Source organism: Schistocerca piceifrons, chromosome 1 (genome assembly GCF_021461385.2).
Source record: "Schistocerca piceifrons isolate TAMUIC-IGC-003096 chromosome 1, iqSchPice1.1, whole genome shotgun sequence".
Classification (NCBI taxonomy): Eukaryota; Metazoa; Arthropoda; class Insecta; order Orthoptera; family Acrididae; genus Schistocerca; species Schistocerca piceifrons.
This window is the reverse complement of record NC_060138.1, coordinates 992,990,819-993,011,525: the sequence shown is the minus strand read 5'-3', so window position 1 is coordinate 993,011,525 and position 20,707 is coordinate 992,990,819. Positions and strand designations below refer to the sequence as shown.

Genomic DNA, 20,707 nt, shown 5'->3' with positions numbered 1-20,707 from the left:
GAAACCAAACTGACATTTTGTTGAAACTTTATTTTTACAATGGTGTGAAGCTACTCTACAATACATTACTTTTTCAAGAATTTTGGATAAGGCAGTCAGAAGAGAGATTGGGCGGTAGTTGTTAACATCAGATGTATCTCCCTTTTTATGCAGTGGTTTAACAATGGCATACTTCAGTCTATCTGGAAAAATACCCTGCTTCAGAGAGCTGTTACATATGTGGCTAAGAATCCCACTTATTTCTTGGGAACAAGCTTTTATTATCCTGCTGGAAATGCCATCAATTCCATGTGAGCTTTTATTCTTGAGAGAATTTATTATCTTCCTAATTTCAGAAGGAGAGGTGGGTGGAATTTCAATTGTATCAAATGGTGTGGGTAAGGCCTCTTCCATTAACTGCCTTGCTTCTACTAATGAACATTTAGATCCTATTTTCTCTACAACATTTAAAAAATGATTATTCAAAATGTTTTCGACTTCCGGATGTTTTCGAGTGTTTAAGTCACTCGCCCTGCCATGTTTTCACTTACTGTCTCTTCGAGAAAACGCGCACTTGGATAATTGACACTTCCACTACTTGCGAGAGCAGGAACCACTTGCCAAAAGCTACACTTGCCACGCAAAACACCGTTTAAACACAGGGCCGACATCTTGTCTAGCGTACGTCGCCTTTGCGAAGCGGTTATTGTGCCGGGTTGTATTATGTCGCACATTTACTAATGAGTGACGAAACAGTTCCTGGTTAGTCACGGGCACTTTCCACTCGTTGGAGTAGGGCAACCGATAGTACTTTATGATTGGAGCAAGGACAATAATAAAAAAAACGTAAATGTCATGTGACTAGGGCCTCCCGTCGGGTAGACAGTTCGCCGGTTGCAATTCTTTCGATTTGACGCCACTTCGTCGGCTTGCGCGTCGATGGGGCTGAAATGATGATGCTTAGGGCAACACAACGCCCAGTCACTGAGGGGAGAAAATCTCCGACCCAGCCAGGAATCGAACCCGGGCCCCTAGGATTGACATTCTGTCTCGCTGACCGCTCAGCTACCGGCGGTGGACAGGACAATTATAATGACAGTGAATGTTGCGAACAAGAGAACAGAAATAGTTGCCCCACCCTCCTTCTCAGCCAATGAGACGAGTCCACGCATGCTCTGCTGACTGCCCACCTAACGGCCACAGTATTATGCGTAGACTCTACCCCTTCTCCTACCTTCCAAACTTCACAGAAGCTCTCCTGTGACAGTTGCAACACAAGCACTCTGAAAGAAAGGATATTGCACTGACATGGCTTAGCCACAGCATGAGGGACGTTTACAGAATGAAATTTTCATTATGCAGCGGAGTGTGTGATGCTATGAAACTTCTTGGCAGATTAAATCTGTTTTCCAGACCGAGACACGAACTTGAGACTTTTGTCTTTTGCTGGCAAATGTTCTACTGATTTAGCTACCCAAGCATTATTCATTATTTAGTTCCACCAGTATCTTGTCTCCTACCTTCCAAATTGCACAGAAGCTCTCTCGTGAAACTTACAAGACTAGCACTCCTGGAAGAAAGGATACCTCGGAGACATGGCTTGGACGGGTCACAAGTCGGGCTTGGGTAGCTCAGTCGGTAGAGCACTTGCCTGCAAAAGGCAGAGGTCCCGCGTTTGGGTCTTGGTTCGGCACACAGAATTAATCAGTCAGGAAGTTTCATATCAGCGCACGCTCCAGTGGGGGGTGAAAATTTCAGTCCCCCAATTACTGTGGTTAAGCCATATCTTCGCAATATCCTTTCTTCCAGAAGTGCTAGTCATGCACGTTTCACAGGAGATTTTCTGTGAAGTTTCGAAGGGAAGAGACGGGGTACTGGCGGAAGTAAGGCCGAGAGGACGGGTCTTGAGTCATGTTTAGGTAGCTCAGTCGGTGGAGCACTTGCCTGTGAAAGGCAAACGTCCTGAGTTCGAGTTTTGGTCTGACACACAGATGTTCCAGGAAGTATCATATCAGCGTACACATAGCTGCAGACTGAAAATTCCATTCTGGATGCCCAAAATACCACAAAGAGGTACGCAGTCCATTGTGGTTTTGTACTGCACGACGTAGTTTTTGTGTTATATGTTCCACCATTACCACTTGTCGTCACATCCTTTCCGTAATAAATAAGTAAATAATCCGTCATTTATATTTTCATGTTAAAAGTGGGCTCAATCAGAAAAAAATAAGAAAGGGATAAAAACTGGTTAGAGCAACTTACAAGTGGTACTGCAGTAACAAAAAATGGGCTAGAAAGGATCTTGCTGTGCCTCAAAAGAACTTAAAATGACTGCCAAAAATTATGTAAAACTGAAAAGACTGCCAATACAGCAAAATATTTCTCATAACATTTTTACTCTTTTATGACACAAACTGTAAGGATGGCATTTTCTATGAATTGCAGTCGATGAGCTATCGAGAGGAAACGTAAAGCAAACTATTTTCTGTTAACCGTATATTATATGTACTTATTTCTCATTTACATGTGTCAGAGTGTATAGATGTACCGAAATATAAAAATAAACTGTCAAAACTGCACTGGCCTCTAGGATATATGTTATATAAGCTGCATATGCAGCTGTAGCAGGAAAATGAAGGGAACCAGAGGAAAAATGATAGTATCAGAGCACGAAAAGGCAAATATGTTCCTCCCGAAAAGATTCTGACCAAAAGGTGGGGAACCGGCTGCCTAAATTCTCATTCCACCTTGTTTACCAAAAATTTTGGCATGAGAACACATTAACGCTTTTTTATGCTGAAAGAGAATAGTAGAGAGACTGTGATGATGGAAGAGAGAGGAGACAGTGCTAGTGGAAGAGAAAGAGAGAGGAGACAGTACGTCAATGCAAGAGAAAGAGATGGCAGCCAAAGAGAGAGGAGGTATTGATGTTGAGTGAGACACAGTGGCAATAAAAGAGAGAGGGAGTTGCCTGGGGATAGAAGGAGTGAGAGAGGAGACTGTGGAAACGGAGTGAGAAAGGAGGCAGTGGAAACGAAAAAGGGATGTGAGTGGAGACCAAATACAGGCTTGGGGGATATGGAACCACTCAGACCGGTGAACTTTGACACGTAGGTATAGGGGAGGGTGCATTTTGGACCGAAATTTTTAACATTTGGGTGTAGGCAAAAAAAATAGTTGAACACCCGGCCCCTCTCCCTTCCCCCTGATTTTAGCTGTCTTAAGTATGGTGAAGACAGTGGCAGTGCAAAGAGAGACAAAAGGAGGCAGTGGCAGTGGGATAATGGCAAGGGAGAAAACTGATACGACACGCAAAAATACAAGATCGGCTTCAGATGCTACAAAAAATGAGTTGTAAAATGTGTGTATGCTACATTTAATTTTAGTTTTTAAATACGTTTAATTTACTTTCATTTCACTTTAACCCTCCAGTTACCAAGCTTTTTCACACCTCTATTTTACCAAGCGGGGTATTTGGACTACCCCAAAAGAGTTTTGTGTTTTATTGTAATATTTGTTCTCAGATTTCGTTATTTCCATTGAATGGGTTTATTTAGTATTGATAAACAGGTTATTAGAAGTATTTAATCAGATCAGAGATACAAAGTACAAAAAATTTTTATATCTTTCGCTAAATTCAGTACTCAACGAACAGAAAGTTAATAATATATGTACTTCAACAGTCACTGCAGTAAAATAACACAAGACTTTTTTCAACTTTTCAGTCAAGTACACTTTTGCACTGCATGCACTTCACAGTAACAGTTCCTTCTCCGTATATATTACAAGCAGGTTTCGTGCACGTTACACAACAGAATCTTGTTTTCCGATCTTCGTTTCTCTTGCAATCTTGACATCGTTGTGGCGTTGGTAACTTGGAACGTTGGGTCTGGATCACTGCTGTAGGAATTGCAATACCACAAGCTTTCAGTGCATCTTGTACATCTTTATGAAGACCGTTGATATTTTTGTCTGTTTCTTCCATGTTGCCTTTGCTGAGTCCAAATGGCAGTTCAGTCATGAAGAGTTATGTCGGCTTGGGTTATTCTTCTGCCAATCAGGAAATCTTTGAGTGTACAGAATATATGCATTCAGTGCTGCAATATCTATCATTTCTATGAAGATTCTTAGTGGCCACTGCCTCGTTCCTCTAACACAACTGTATTGTCATTTTATCCCCATTATCGACAGCACCTTTGGTTTTGTTGTAATGCAGTATGATTTCAGGTTTGTGTTCACTTTCTTCACCATTCACTTGTCTCTCATTATGCTGAGTAGAGAGTAGTATCACTGCCTTCCCCTTCTTTGGAACATAGGAAACTAGGGTCAAGTCATTTGTGAAACCAAACATTGAAGAGTGAACTTCTCTCTTTCTGTTTGACAAGAATTACTTCGGAATATCTTTCTTATTGGAACGCAAGGTACCAACCAGTGTCGTGTTTCGTTTTAGTAGTTCAGCAGCCAATGGAAAACTGGTCAAAAAATTATCAGTTGTTACACCATGACCGTTATTCAGAAATGGTTCCATCAGATCCAAAATAACTCTCTGTTCTTGATTCACTTCCCGAGTATTGTCCACCATTCCTGTGTAAATTTGGGTCCGTAATAAGTAAGATGTCTTCACTTCAGCACAAATCCAAATTTTAATTCCATACTTGCCAGGCTTACTCTTCATATAAACCCTAAAAGGGCACTTTCCTCGGGACATTGCTAATCGTTCATCAGTAGTCACGTATTCATAAGGATAGAAGTTCTTGCACAAGTTAGATTGAAATTTGTCGAACACTACCCTGACGGCTTGTAGTTTGTACTTAGTTTCTTCAATTCTCTGTGCTCTTGTGTCTCTGTTGTCAAATAGCAAGAATTCAGTATAGACAAAAATCGGTTTCCTGACATTGCAGCAGAAAAGAATGGTTGCCGAAAGGCAACATTACCTCTCCACAGATCGGAAGCACTTGTGTGATGTCCTACTAGAATTGCTAATACAGGGTACACTTCAGTTGCATTTATATCTCTCCATGTCGTTTTGTTCGGAGAATGAGCTGCATTCCACAAAGAAATTACTCGTTTGGCTTCCCTGTTCGGTTCTTCTACAATGATGCCCACGATTTCCGGTGAGATAAATAATAAAATGACTCTGTTATTGTTTTGACTGTTTTTCCATCATTCACTGGGCCAGATGTTACGTTCAAAATGTTGCGACGTTGACGGCGCCCACCTTTTGGTGGTTCACTAGAAAATTGTAGTCCACTTCTAGAAACAAACAAATCTCCAGTGCCTTCGTCTTCATCATCATCATCATCATACTCTTCTTCTTCTTCTACTTGTTCACGTGAATGTGTAGTGTCTACTGGTATTTCATCATCAGCTTCATCTGATGCTATGATGTGGTCTTTGTGAAGAGGTTCCATATATTCATTCAGTTCATTATCAATGTCCCATTCATTTTCATCGTCACTGACATCATAATTGTATAGAATTTCCATGATCTCTTCGCTAGAAAGTCCTTTGGACATCCTTACTTGCAGATGAAGTACTGACTCGTGTAATGTCAGCTCAACAGTGAACGTCAAATTCAACTCAACAGTAGTAACCAGCAACAATAACAAACACTGGATCTATGGCAAAACTCAACAAAGAAGATTAATGACAAATATATTTCCCAAAATCTTTTTCTAGAAATAAGAAAAGAAGATGTTTCAGACAAAGCGGGGTAGTCTCACAATCTAACAATCAATAAATCACTTGAATAACAATGATAAAGCCAAAAAAATTAGACAGTCGTGAGTGTGAATTCAATGTCAATCATTTTAGTACAAAGTCATGAAACCACAGTCATGTGGCCCTTCAGATAACATTATTATAGGGAAAAAAATCAACCTGGGATAGTCAGAATACCCCGCTTGGTAATGCGAGGGTTAAAACAGAAGGCTAGTTAAAACAGAAGGCTAAATGTTATTCTAATTGTAACGCTGCAATATGGTGTTATGTCCGCACATGTTCCCTGGCGTGCCCACATACTTCAGAAAAGAGACACAGCGCACTCGCATGTAAACCGCCATGAGTCGAGCATGGCTATTATATCATAAGCTACTTGCATATAACAAGATCAGTGGCGCTTTGCAAGGCTTTCGTTCAGGAAATGTTTGAATCACAGCATCAGAGTCGAGCTGCCTCGCCAAGTTATATTCATTTGCCGAGGTTCCCAAATCTGTGAGACGTTGTTGATGCGTAGTTGATCTGAGACAACTTTTAACACGAGACAGAGTGCTGAATGAGCTTTCTGCTTCAGCCACAGTCACTGGAAAAATATAAAAGATGCTACGCTTACGTCAGAAACAAGTTAAAATTTTAAGCTCGTGCATCTTATTCAAGAGTTCTAATGATTCCAAGGTAATATATTCAATGTTTGAAGTATGGATTGATTTAAAATATTTAATTTCTTCTTCTAAATCTGTTGTGACATCATTATGGTATTCACTGAAAAGTAATTTGTATGACTCAGCGACCTGATCGTCAGTCATCTTTGATTATTTCCATAAAAGCCAAATGTTTCATCTAAAATATTCAGTGTTTCATATCGGATTTTAAAGTTAGGAACAGATTGTCAATAATGACATAAAATACACTTATCGTGAATAGGATTCCCAGATTCGCGTCCGTCACTTCATTCCTGGTTTCATCATAGAATCTTTTTCTCTTTTTAGTGCGCACCTCCGTAAATTCAGGATCTGTATTAATTGCAGTGGCAACAATTTTGGTTCAGGGACAACTGCATCCCAATTTCCGCGAAGATAACTGCAGCATTATTTCGAGCTTCTAGTAATTTGCTTCTGGTTGTTGGTACCAACAATTTTAGCTAAACTGATGCCACGATTGAGCATTTGAATGATCTCACATAATTCAGAACAACCCATATCACAGAACGTGTTCCAGCTGACAAATGTAACTTGTTGGGAGTTTCTCCAGCATTGGCAGTCTCATCCAAGTGAGCTGTAATTGGTTTTACAGTCAACCCGAGCACTCCAACAAGTATCTGACATGGAATATAAAGAACTTCCAAACATTGTTTTAGAATTTCCCATTTTTATAAGGTAGGCGAATCACTCCGAAGACGTACCTGCTCATCACAACTCTCAGATTCATGTACTCCTCATAAGGCTATGACATACACACAGAGAAAATTTTGCAAGAGGATTTACGCTGTAGAAAATGTGCCTGAGCTCCTTTATAAGACTAATATTAATTCCGTTATCATACCCTTGTCCGCGGCATTCACTGATAGGAACCGAGTGTTTCATAATTGTTGATTGAATTGAATGTGAACAGGAACTCTCGTTTCCTGATTTCAGTCTACGAATTTTAAAACATCTCATTTTATTTGTAGTCATCATTTGCCTTCTTTATGTAAATATAACTCAAAATGAATGTTGTTTGTCCAATATAATATGAATCAGGAGTTACATCAAAAATGGCTCTGAGCGCTATGGGACTTAACTTCTAAGGTCATCAGTCCCCTAGAACTTAGACCTACTTAAACCTAACTAACTTAAGGACGTCACACACAGCCATGCCCGAGGCAGGATTCGAACCTGTGACCGTAGCCGTCGCGCGATTCCAGACTGTAGCGCCTAGAACCGCTCGGCCACCTCGGACGGCGGAGTTACATCAACAATAACTAAATAATCTTTCTGATTTTCTCTCTGTTCCAAGATGGCATTCCTGAATTGATGGGCACAGCTGGAAGTAAATTCATTCTGAGTATCACTTGGCAGCCCATGCACTTCTAAACGCTTTCCAGCTTCTTGTCGGTCGCCGATCTTGCTAATGTGTTTTGCAAGAACTGGATCATAGTGACTCAAGAGCTCCAGTAATCCGAAGAGATTTTCGTTATTTGCGTCTAAAATTTTCTGAGCTGAAACTCTGAAGGCCAAGCCTCTTTGATCAAGGAAAAAGTCCTCTTGTCACATGAAAGTTCCTATGTAAATTGGTTTTTCCTACCTAAGTTGTCTATTCTACGGATGAACAAAAGAACTTTACCTCTTTACTACCGAGCATCATCATATCCTTACACTTATTTCGTGTCATTTCATTTCTTCACTTTACCATTCTGTCAGGACAGCTATACACAAATGTAAATATTTTATTTTGTGTTTACTCTTGAATGTAAAATATTTTCTGTGTACTCGTTTTTCGTGTAAAATCGTCTTATGATGGAATCAGAAGTTCTTTGAATGTTGTTGGCAAATCTACCAAATTATAACAACGTTTCACAGCCGTTGCCGTGTACATTTGTTGGGGAAATATCTTGGTAGGACCTTCAAAAAAATGGTTCAAATGGCTCTGAGCACTGTGGGACTTAACATCTGTGGTCATCAGTCCCCTAAAACTTAGAACTACTTAAACCTAACTAACCTAAGGACATCACACACATCCATGCCCGAGGCAGGATTCGAACCTGCGACCGTAGCGGTCACGCGGTTCCAGACTGAAGCGCCTAGAACCGCACGGCCACACCGGCCGGCGGTAGGATCTTCAGCAGCATTTAAAGAAAGAGCATATTCGACTACATCACAATGTAGTTTTAGTGCACGATGTCTTAGGATAATATTCGGGAGGACGACGGTTCAATCCCGCGTTCGGCCATCCTGATACAGGTTTACCGTGATTTCCCTAAATCGCTCCAGGCAAATGCCGGGATGATTTCTTTGGAAGGGCACGGCCGACTTCCTTCCCCAGAGTGGCCGTGCGGTTCTAGGCGCAGGTTCGAATCCTGCCTCGGGCATGGATGTGTGTGATGTCCTTAGGTTAGTTAGGTTTAATTAGTTCTAAGTTCTAGGCGACTGATGACCTCAGAAGTTAAGTCGCATAGTGCTCAGAACCATTTGAACTATTTTGAACTTCCTTCCCCGTCCTACCCTAATCCGATGAGACCGATGACCTCGCTGTCTGGTCTCCTTCCCACCAACCCAACCCAACCCTTAGGAAAATATTGTACATTTACGATTAAACACGAAACAGAATTGTATGCAATCAGTCTGTATGACTCCTAAAGCAGAAGAACTGAAGTTTAAGCGAAGAGCTAGTTGGTTATGTTCGTGCCGATGTGATAATCTTTATTTTATTATAAGATATGATATTTATTTTACAATATCATTCCGACACATTTACCAACTTAGCACCCTGTTGTGGGATGGGTACCCTTTAGAGACTTGGGCGCCCGATGATTTTTGCCTCCTTCACCCCCCCCCCCCCTTTCTCGTCGGGCCTGATGAGAACTGATACGGGATTAGTAGCAACAAACGTCAGCGTTCAACGTGAAAATATCAGTTTCATTTCAGGAATCCTGTAAGCTTTTATTATGCCCCTATCCGTCTTCTCTATTTTATACAGAATGCAATACGTAACAGTTGATAGCTGGTACGGCGGTCAGTAGATGGCACTGTCAACGCCGCTTGGGTATAAATTGACACATGCCCCTGCCAGCACAGTAGTGCGACTATATTCGCATTAAGCATAAACACGATGTAAACACGAGCACGATGATTGGCCAGCAGCAGTGTCACATGTACAGTGGGTGTTGTCGCGCTTTTAGAAGAAAACCGTATGTCTTAGATATCTTATTACCATGTTACTCTAAATGGAACTTGAGTTATTTTAATTTATTAACAGGCAACAACGTTTTTCTTGATCTTACTATGCCCACAGTCTAACATACCAGTCGCGACATTTCGCCTCGATGTTGTTGCCTACTGGGGTGGAGCGCGCCAAGCGGTCAGTAAGTAAAACTTGAGTTCGGCGCGGTCGCGAAAGCGAATAGTAATTTTTTTATTTTGGTTTGCACAATGTGTTTTTTTTAAATACAAACGGAAGCGTCTGTAGCGCAATAAATTGCTGTAACAGCAAGAATAAGATACCACATCTGTCTTTTTTTTAAGGTTTCTTAGGAACCCTGAGAGGTATCTGTCATCATGTTACTAAACTGTATCGTCAGGATTCGCTTGCAAACTACATATGTAAAGACCCTGTTTATCTTTTTCGAACGAAACCAGTTCATGAATGCAGACAATAATAATCCGGTGTGGAATGCAGTACCCACACTGTTTGACATACCAAATAAGCCACCTCAACTGACGATGAAGAAGAAACTGCCGCAAAGATCCGACAATCCGTCTAAACCTGTGAAACACTCCTATGCCACAGAAGCAGTCAGTTCAACTCTCCATACATCGGTGCCAGATTCATCTGAATCGACAACAAAGACCCACTTTGACGATGAAGTGGTTAAATTAATTGCAGTTATTCGTGTCTTGCAAAAGCATATGAAATGTCAAAATGTGCGGATCGCTAGACTTCGGGCAAAACTATTACGGGACAAGAAAAGTGCCTATCATTTTAAGTACGTACAGACAGCAACAGAAACTGTTTCAGAAGGATGAAGTGCAGAAGGACAAACAAATTTTGAAGATTATAGGATCCCGATATTTAAAAAAAGATGTTCTCGACTTGTATTTAATCCAGATTAGCATGCCATTGAAGGAGAAACGTGCTGCAAGACGGAAAGACGAAAATAAGCTGTTTGCTCTAAATGTGTTGTATTACAGGTTTTGTCAGAATGTTTTATGTTTCCATCAGTGCGTATATTACAGAGGTATGGAAGGCATACAAATAAAATGTAGTATAAGTGCCAATATATTCCACCTTTTATAGCAGAAGGTACAGCATTTCTCTGATACTGATAAAACTAGTGAATATGTCATTGGATCAAATGTCTCGAATGGCAAATTTAACATATGACAGTAACTGTAACAATATTATTGGTTTTGAGGACTTGGGTTTTACACACACACACACACACACACACACACATTACTCCCACTATTCGGCAGTTGGTTTTCCCACTTTGAATGATATAAAGATGAAGGTCGTACTTATGGTTACAGGCGACAATTACTAAAACACAGTACGCCTATGGAATGACAAATGGGACGTTGATTGTGGTAAGCTAGCTGCAGTTCTATCCAACATCTAAAGGGTTTCTTCACTAAAGTGTTGTAGCTTGCCACTGGAGTCCTGATTTTATCGCTACTTGCTCTTATTTTAGAATCGTTTTTAGAAACACCTATATCGTCTGTTATTACACACACCCTTGGAGGCGAAAGAAAATTCAAATATTTCCTAAATCAGGGGGACTGATGACCGTAGCAGTTTGGTCCCTTTAATCCCACAACCAATCAACCTATATCAGGTAGGAAAGGGATGCGAAACAATATAAGCTTACGACGCATCTGACGCTCTCCTTTCTCGCCGCTTGGAGTGCTACTGTCGCTCCAGCTGTCAAACGGTAACTATACCTGTATAATTTTTATTTAAAAAATGCTTATAGTCGCAGTCCCTCTAAACACTATTATAGTGATGTGAAAACGGCTGACGACGCTGTTTCCTACTTCGTAATGAAACATGTGCGTGGAACATTGTTAACAAAGGGCAAGAAACGGCTTGTTCTTAATGATTTTCACAAGTTTACAGAGAAAATCAGCTTTGAATTTTCCCGAAAAACTGTAGTACCTACGTAATGTGTGAGGCGTTTTCCCAAATGACTTGCTTGTAACGTCCGCACACCGCAGGCCAAATGATATAAACAATGGCGAATAAAATGAAGGGAAAGACTTTGAGGATTGTAAGCGTTTTTCAGTGTATTACCGGTTCGAATCTCGCCTCCAATTTTTGTTTTTTCGTTGAATTCGAATGCCTAAATCATTTAAATATAAAAATTCGTTAAATATATGGTAATTACTACATATCAAATCATCTTTCATGAAAAATGCACATCTTTTTGTTTCTAATTGCACACACATCAGAAAAAGTTTTGCATCACCTCGGTCCGAGAGTTTCGGAACCTGTATAAAAAACTGGAATAGAGATCAACATTTTAAACATCATTTTGCGCTCTTTTTATTGCTCATGGAAACCACACATTGCATGTTGTACCACCATACAGTGAGACCTTCAGAGGTGGTGGTCCAGATTGCTGTACACACTGGTACCTCTAATACACAGTAGCACATCCTCTTGCATTGATGCATGCCTGTATTTGTCGTGGCATACTATCCACAAGTTCGTCAAGGCACTGTTGGTCCAGATTGTCCCACTCAATGGCGATTCGGTGTAGATCCCTCAGAGTGGTTGGTGGGTCACATCGTCCATAAACAGCCCTTTTCAATCTATTCCAAGCATGTTCGATGGGGTTAATGTCTGGAGAACATGCTGGCCACTCTAGCCGAGCGATATCATTATCCTCAAGGAAGTCATTCACAATATGTACACAATAGGGGAGCGAATTGTCGTCCATGAAGACGAATGCCTCGCCAATATGCTGCCGACATGGTTGCACTTTTGGTCGGAAGAGGGTATTCAAGTATCGTGCAGCCATTACAGCGCCTTCCATAACCACCAGTGGCATACGTCGGCCCCACATAATGCCAACCCGAAACAGCAGGGAACCTCCACCTTGCTGCACTCGCTGGACAGTGTGTCTAAGGCATTCAGCCTGAACAGGTTGTCTCCTATCATGTCTCCGACTCTTGTCTGGTTGAAGGCAATTGCAACACTCATTGGTGAAGAGAATGTGATGCCAATCCTGAGCGGTCAATTCGACATGTTGTTGGGCCCACCTGTACCGCGCTGCATGGTGTTGTGGTTGCAAAGATGGACCTCGCCATGGACGTTGGGAGCGAAGCTTCACATCATGCAGCCTATTGCACACAGTTTGAGTCATAACACGACGTCCTACAGTTGCACGAAAAGCATTATTCAACATGGTGGCGTTGCTGTCAGGGTTCCTCTAAGCCATAATCCATAGGTAGCAGTCATCCATTGCAGTAGTAGCCCTTGGGCGGCCTGAGTGAGGCATGTCATCGACAGTTCCTGTCTTTCTGTATCTCCTCCATGCCCTAATAACATCACTTTGGTTCACTCCGAGATGCCTGGACACTTCCCTTGTTAAGAGCCCCTCCTGGCACAAAGTAAGGATGCGGACACAATTGAACCACAGTATTGACTGTCTAGGCATGGTTGAACTACAGACAACACGAGCCATGTACATCCTTCCTGGTGGAATGATTGGAACTGATCGGCTGTTGGACCCCGTCCGTCTAACAGGCGCTGCTCATGCATGGTTGTTAACATCTTTCGGCAGGTTTATTGACATCTCTGAGCAGTCAAAGGGACTGTGTCTGTAATACAGTATCCACAGTCAACATCTGTGTTCAGGAGTTCTGGGAACTGGGGTGATACAAAACTTTTTTTGATGTGTGTACATCACAAGAAAAATTCCAATTTTCAGTGCAGGTTTAAATTCTTAGTTATCGATCTTTTATAATGGATTGTTGATAAAGATAGTTTAAATTAAGGAAATATAACAATTTAAATTTTTAGGGCAAAAATAAAAAATCAGATACCCTTTATTTGGATTGTGTCCATTGTTACATACCACAGATGTGGTCTCATTCAAGCCAAAGTAGTAGTGTTGTAGGCACATGGAATGCAATAATTTTCACATCGAGCACACCATACTAATGCTGCATTTTACAGTTGCTACCATACCGCTGCAATCTGAATCAAACAGAACTGATCTGTATCCACGTCAAGGGATCTATTGCAAGAAATAACAAGACATTTAAGGTGCCAGACGTACTGGACTAATGCACGAAGCCTTGTTACACTTCCATGCCAAACACTGGCGGGATACAGAAGCGCATGTTATAAAAGAAATGGAGAAAATGTGGCACTTGGCTGGCTCCAAGGATTCTATTGTTAATCACCTCATTATCAATGTAGTGAGTGACAGTTGAAGTACTGAAATGAATTCCTCGGATTCAGATGTAGGAGTTCAGAGATTGCTGGATGACTGATTAATACAATGATCAGCCAGAACATTGTGACCACCTCCCTAATAGCCTGTATGTCCACCTTTGGCACAAAGAACAAAGGTGGCGCATCATGGCATGGAAGCAATGAGGGCTTGGTAGGTTGTTGAAGGGAGTTGGCACCACATCTGCACAAACAAGTCACCAAATTCCTAAAATTCAAGGTAGGAGATGGGCGATGAGCATTGACACCATGCTTAGTCACATCCCAGATGTGTTCAATCGGGTTCAGATCTGATGAGTTGGAGGGCCAGCGTATCAATTGGAACTCACCACTGTTCTTCGAACCACTCCATCACATTTTTAGCCATGTAATATGGCGCATTATCTTGCTGAAAAATGCCACTGCTGTCGGGAAACATAATTGTCGCGGAGGGGTGTGCATGGTTTGCTGCCAGTGTATGATACTCCTTGGGCATCACGGTGCCTTGCACGAGCTCCACTGGACCGATGCCTACGGGAATGGAGCTGCTGCCAGCTTGTCACTATCCTGCAGTACAGGTGTGAAGGAGCTGTTCCCCTGGAACATGACAGATTCGTGCCCTGCCATTGGCATGATGAAGAAGGTATCTGAATTTCTCAGACCATGTAATGCTGTGACACTGTGCCAACATCCACTGCTGATGGTCATGTGTTCATTTCAGTCGTAGTTGCCGATATCCTGGTGTTAACATTGGCACATGCATGGGTCGTCAGGTGCAGAGACCCATTGTTAGGAGTGTTCGGTGCACCGTGCATTCAGACGAACTTTTACTGTGCCCAGCATTAAAGTCTGATGTTCCACCACAATTTGTTGCCTGTCCTGTTTTACCAGTCTGCCCAGCTTATGATGTTTGACATCTGTAATGAGGATTGGCAGGCCAAACCCACGACGTCTGGATGTGTTTTCACCTTGGTTTCGCCACGTGTTGAAGACACTCACCACAGCACTCCTAACACCCGACAAGTCTTGCAGTTTCCGAAATGCTTGCGCCAGGCCTCCGGATGCTCACAATCTGCCCTTGGTCAAACTCTGACAGATGGCGCACCTTTCCCCATTGTACATATGGACAGCACGCTCATAGATACTACATGCACCATGGGTGTGTCTGTCACAGTCATTCCTCGCCAGGTGATGCTGCTATTGAATGGATGGGTTTATATCGATAGTAGGTCGATGGTCATAAAGTTCTGGCTGATCAGTGTACCTTCAGTGGCTTCAGTATTTAATTAGACAGTGAATTGCCCACAATATGCTTTTACATCACACCTAGCCCATGCAGAAAAATTTTCCTGTTCTAAGTTACGAATTATCATTCCTCTTGTTTTTAATTACAATAGTATGTTAGCTAGGCTTACCAAACATCTGGGATTAGCTTGGACAGTTCTGGACTTTTAGTGCTGTTTGGGGTTGCAAAAATGTCCAGGGTTTGTTAATTTTATGACTGACTAAAATTTTTTAAAATTTTAGACCTATATGTTTGACAACGCACTTTTAAACATTCTCTTATGGAAGTGCCTGTCTCAGCCGATCTGAGAGCAGGTACTGACGTCAGTGCGGAGGTGTGGCTATGGCTTCCGCCACAACTTTTCACTTTGTCTTTGGCAACACAACAACAGCATGGGTGATTTTTTTTTTAAGACCTATATGTTTGACATCACACTTTTTAAACATTCTCTTACAGCAATGCCTGTCTCAGCTGATCTGGGAGCAAACACTGACATCTGTGCGGAGGCGTGGCTATGGGTTCCGCATAACTTTTCTCTTTGTCTTTGGCAACACAACCACTGCAGGGGCAATGCATTTATGTTTCCTTGTGTACAGTGGTACGTCTACACAGTTTCGATCATTTTATTTCACTGTTTGTTTTTTGTCTTATCGTTCAGAAATGGACAAAGGGAAATATGTGTTTAATATTAACCTGCAAAAGGAATAAAAAATTTTAAAGTTGAGTAATAACAGAAACAGTGAGCCAAACATAGAAGTGCAGTTATTGCTATTGCTTCACTGAACACATGAGGATTGTTTAAAGCAAAAGACAAGTATTAGTGATCTGCAGCATGCTGCTGAAGAGACTGGAATTTCAAATCACACTGTTAGATATGGCCGTAGTTTCAAAAACATCAGGCTGCACATCTAAACTGGTTAAAAAGTTATGTGACCCAAAATTTTCATCTGCTGACTCCAAAATTGTTACAATTATTGTTATGTCTAATGAAAAATACAACTGAATAAATAAAGTTTGTTTCAGTAGACTGTTAAGATTTTTAAGTAATTTTAAGAATATCTCCTGGTTTTGGCCAAAAAATATGGTAATATGTCCCGGGTTGGGTCGAAAAAGATATGGTAAGCCTATTATTAGCTAAGGATGTTCTGTTTTCTGTCTGGTCATCTAAGAAGTGTATTACATCTATATCTACACATATCTACATCTACATCTCTACTTTGCAAACCACTGTGAGGCGCATGGCAGAGAGTATGTCCTGCTGTACCAGTTATAAGGGTTTCTTCCTGTTCCATTCACATATGGAGCGCAGGAAGAATTATGGTTTGAATGCCTCTGTGCATGCAATAATTATCTAATCTTACCCTCACAATCCATATGTGAGTGACATATGGGGGTTGTAGTATGTTCGTAGAGTAATCTTAGTAGATTTTCTCAGGATAGTTTACGTCTGTCTTCAAGAGTCTTCCAGTTCACTTCCTTTGGTTTGTCTGTGACACCCATGGACTAAACAAGCTAGTCACCATTCATGCGGCTCTTCTCTGTATATGTTCTATATCCTCTGTCAGTCCTATCTGGTATGGGCCCCACACACATGAGCAGTGTTATAGAACCAGTTGCACGAGTGAGTTGTAAGCTATTTCCTTTGTAGATTGTTTGCACGGCCCCAGTATTCTACCAATAAACCTAGGTCCACCATCTGCCTGACCCATCATTGAACCCCTGTGATCATTCCATTTCATATCCCCTCAAAGTGTTACACTCAGGTGTTTGTATGAGTTGGCCGATTCCAACAGTGACTCATTGATATTATAGTCATAGGATACTAGGGCTTCATTTTGTGAAGTGCAAAACTATACATTTCTGAACGTTTAGAGGAAGTTGCCATTCTCTGCACCACATTGAAATCTTATCAAGATCTGACTAAAATTTATGCAGCTTCTTTCAGATAGTACTAAATTATAGATAACTGCATCGTCTGTAAAAAGCCTGATTTTACTATTAATATTGTCTGCTATGTCATTAATTTACAGCATGAACATCAAGAGTCCCAACACACTTCCCTGGGACACACCCAAAGTTACTACAAAATCTGATGAACGCTCTCCATCCAAGATAACATGCTGTGTCCTCCCTACCAAAAAGTCCTCAATGCAGTCAAAAATTTCACTTGATGTGCCATATGATCATACTTCTGACAATAAACTTTGGTGTGGTACTGAGTCAAATGCTTTTTGGAAATCACAAAATACTGCATGTACCTGGTTGCCCTGATCCAAAGCTTTCAGTATGTCGTGAGAAAAGTGCAAGTTGGGTTTCACATGGTTGATGTTTTCGAAATCCATTCTGGTTGACACTGAGGAGGACATTCTGTTCAGAATATCTCGTTATATTTGAGCTCAGAATATGTTATAAAAATCTACAACAGATTGCTGTCAAGGATAATTTTGTGGAGCACTTCTACTACACTTCCTGTAGACGGGTGTGACCTGTGGCTTTTCCCAAGAACTGGATATGGTTTTATATTTGAGGGATCTATGCTAGATTGTAGTTAGAAGAGGGGCTAATTCAGCTGCAAATTCAGTATAGAATCTGACAGGGATTCCATCGGGGCCTGGAGCTTTGTTCAATTTTAACGATTTCAGCTGTCTCAACACCACTGACACTAATACTCATTTCATTCATATTTCAGTGATACGAGGATTAAATTGAGGGAGTTCTCCTGGGTTTTCCTATGTAAAGGAACATTTGCTCTGCTACCACCAATTTCAATTCCTGTCTCATTCGCTAGGGACTGGGCACTTAACCTCGGTGCCAGTAGCAGCCTTTAAATACGACTAGAATTTTACTGGGTTGTGTGTAAGTTCACTTAACAATATTCTGCTACGACAGTCATTGAAGGCATAACGCATTGCTCTCTTAACTGCCAAATGGGTTTCATTCAGTATCCCTCCATCTATAGCCCTACGCCTTGTTTTACACCTTTTATGCAGTAATCTCTGTTCCTGTAGAAGTTTCCTTACAGTTGATGTATACCTTCGAGGTTCCTTCCCATCATAAATTGTTGCACTGGGTACATATCTATCCAGTGCATTGTCAACTATTCTTTTAAACTTGAGCCAGAGGTCCTCTACGTGCTTCTGGCCTGTGCTGAAAATTTCTCATGTTCGTCATTGATATGACACTACTGATTTTTGATCTAGTTTACTGAACATTTATATCTTTCTGCTTGGTTCAGTTGTCCTTTGTAATTTAGTAATCATTCTTGCCACAATCACGTCATGTTCACTGATACCAGCTTCGATGTGGACATTCTCAGAGAGGACAGTCTGTATTTTGCTATTGGATCCAATATATTTTCATCGTGATTGGGGCTCTTAACTATTTATTCTAGGCAGTTTTCTGAGAGGGCATTTAGTAAAGTTTCAGAGGATGTCTTATCATGCCCACCATTAACAAAACTGTAGTTTTCACAATTAATTGTTGGATGATTTAAGTCTCCACCAATGATTACAGTGTGATTAGGGAACTTATGTACAAATGAACTGACATTTTCTCTAAAGTTTTTGGTTACGTCAGGAGATGAGTCTGGTGGGTGATAAAAGGATCCAATTATAATTTTCCATCCACCACTAATATGGAGTCTTACCCAAATGGTCTCATATGCGGCTTCGATTTCTATCTCACTGGATTTGAACATCTTGTCTACTGTGACAAATACAATACCTCCATTTCCCATATACCTATCCTTTCGATACACACTTAAATTTTCTCCAAAAATCTCACTCCTATTAATTTCAGGTTTCAACCAGTTTTCTGTACCCAGTATTATGTGAGCTTCACTGCTTTTCATGAGTGCTTCAAACCCTCCCACTTCATTGCGAATGCTTTGCCAGTTTGTCATTAGGATTTTAGTACTCTCACTTGTGAGAGGCATTCCTTTGACCTTACACTGATACTTGTGGGTTTCCTACAGCTATCAGCTTGTCACAGAACCTTCAAAGTCTCTGGTTCAGTCCTTCCACTTGACTCAGGGCCACAATCAGTTCTGAGGACAATGCTGCAGTTACTGGAATTCTCTCACATAATATTTCATTCTGTTTACCAATTAAATGACATTTTGAAGTTACATTGTTTGTCTAGTCATCTCTTTTTACATCTGTCCAAGTTAAATGCGCCAGTAAAGCTGTTGTTCCACACTATAGCTGTTTTGGTGTACAAGTAAGGCACAGCATAAAATATATCTTATTATGATACATGACTGTTCTCGAGACAGTTAGGCTTCCGCTTCATGTGAAACGAAATCCAATAAGATTCCAGCAAACATGGAATCATTTATTTTTATGATGAAATGATGAATGCATTACAGCACCCCCCCCCCCTCCCCCCGACACTGCCCCCTTACCACTTGGCAACACATGTGCCATGAGCCGGTGGGCAGAGGGATCAAGCTCCATGCCCCACACCTCTAAAAATTTCTTTTGAACAGACTTTACTATGTGGGAACTATAATTTGGTGAGTTGTAGAGAGATGCATGGCCGTCATTATGAACTTTGAACTCAGGACTTTTGTCTAGTACCTAGTCCAATTACGGCTCCACGGCTCCTGTTGCTGACAGAGCTGAAGGTGTACGAGACAGTAGACAAAAAATGCACCAGACAGAGGCTTAAATTTGAGAAAAAGAATATTACAGGCCAGAACCGTTTCTATCATTATGGCAAGACCAGGTGGCCGCCTAGGGTGGCAAAATTTTAGGGGCCACAAAAAATAAAAAATGGGAAATATTAAAACACCAAACTGTTTTCAAAGGCATACGGAAGAGTTAATTAATAACTGGTTACCTATGTTGATGAAAATAAACACAGTTTAATAGAAGAATGTTCTTAACAGTTTTTAAAATTAGGATTTAACGTCCACTGTGAGCAACTCAGTGGGCAGCTGTGAGCAACTCAGTGGGCAGCTGCCTGTCCTTAACTTAGGGCCACTGACTCCAGGGAAGGGAAAGAGCCAGTGCTTCTAGACAAACACAATACCCATGCCTCACTGGGATTCGAATCCGGACCCTTCTCTGATGAATGATAAGAAACCAATTGCTTACACCATTGCGCCACTGGAGCGGCCAATAAAAGTTGTAGAAATTTCAACAGCAAATGCAAACAGTGTGCAAGAAAGTGGATGCTGGAAAAGATGAGATTTATTTCTCAGTCCAAAAATATTTCAGTTAACAAAATAGCACTACAATTATTAAGTTAATTAGTATGATGCATCAGCATGTCTCCCACCCAGCATAACTTCTAAATTTAAGGAAAAATTCCTTCACACCAGAATATAGTTCCATGCCTTATTAGTCCGTTTTCTTGCAATTAAATAAAATAAGTAATTGCTGCCAAATTTGGTTACACTGGTATATTCAGTTGAGTTCTATTTTAAAAGATTCAGCATATTCTTCCTATTTCAGTTATTTTGGGAAATTTCAAAAACTGAGGACTAAAAATAAGATATTGAGGACATTTGTTGTCCTCAATCAGGTTTAAAGGAACTGAGGATAATGCATGAAAACTGAGGAATGTCCTCAGAAAATGACATCTGGTCAC

At 41.0% G+C, this 20,707-nt stretch overlaps 1 protein-coding gene across 1 annotated transcript; it reads right to left on the bottom strand.

Moving 5' to 3' along the window:
* Window positions 1-4,366: 4,366 nt before the first annotated feature.
* Window positions 4,367-5,495, bottom strand: LOC124777027. Its single transcript, XM_047252287.1, has 2 exons — window positions 5,287-5,495; window positions 4,367-4,823 (listed from the first exon to the last, which is right to left on the bottom strand). Exons 1-2 carry the CDS (start codon window positions 5,493-5,495, stop codon window positions 4,367-4,369), a joined length of 666 nt encoding a protein of 221 aa, XP_047108243.1.
* Between the last annotated feature and the right edge of the window lie 15,212 nt (window positions 5,496-20,707).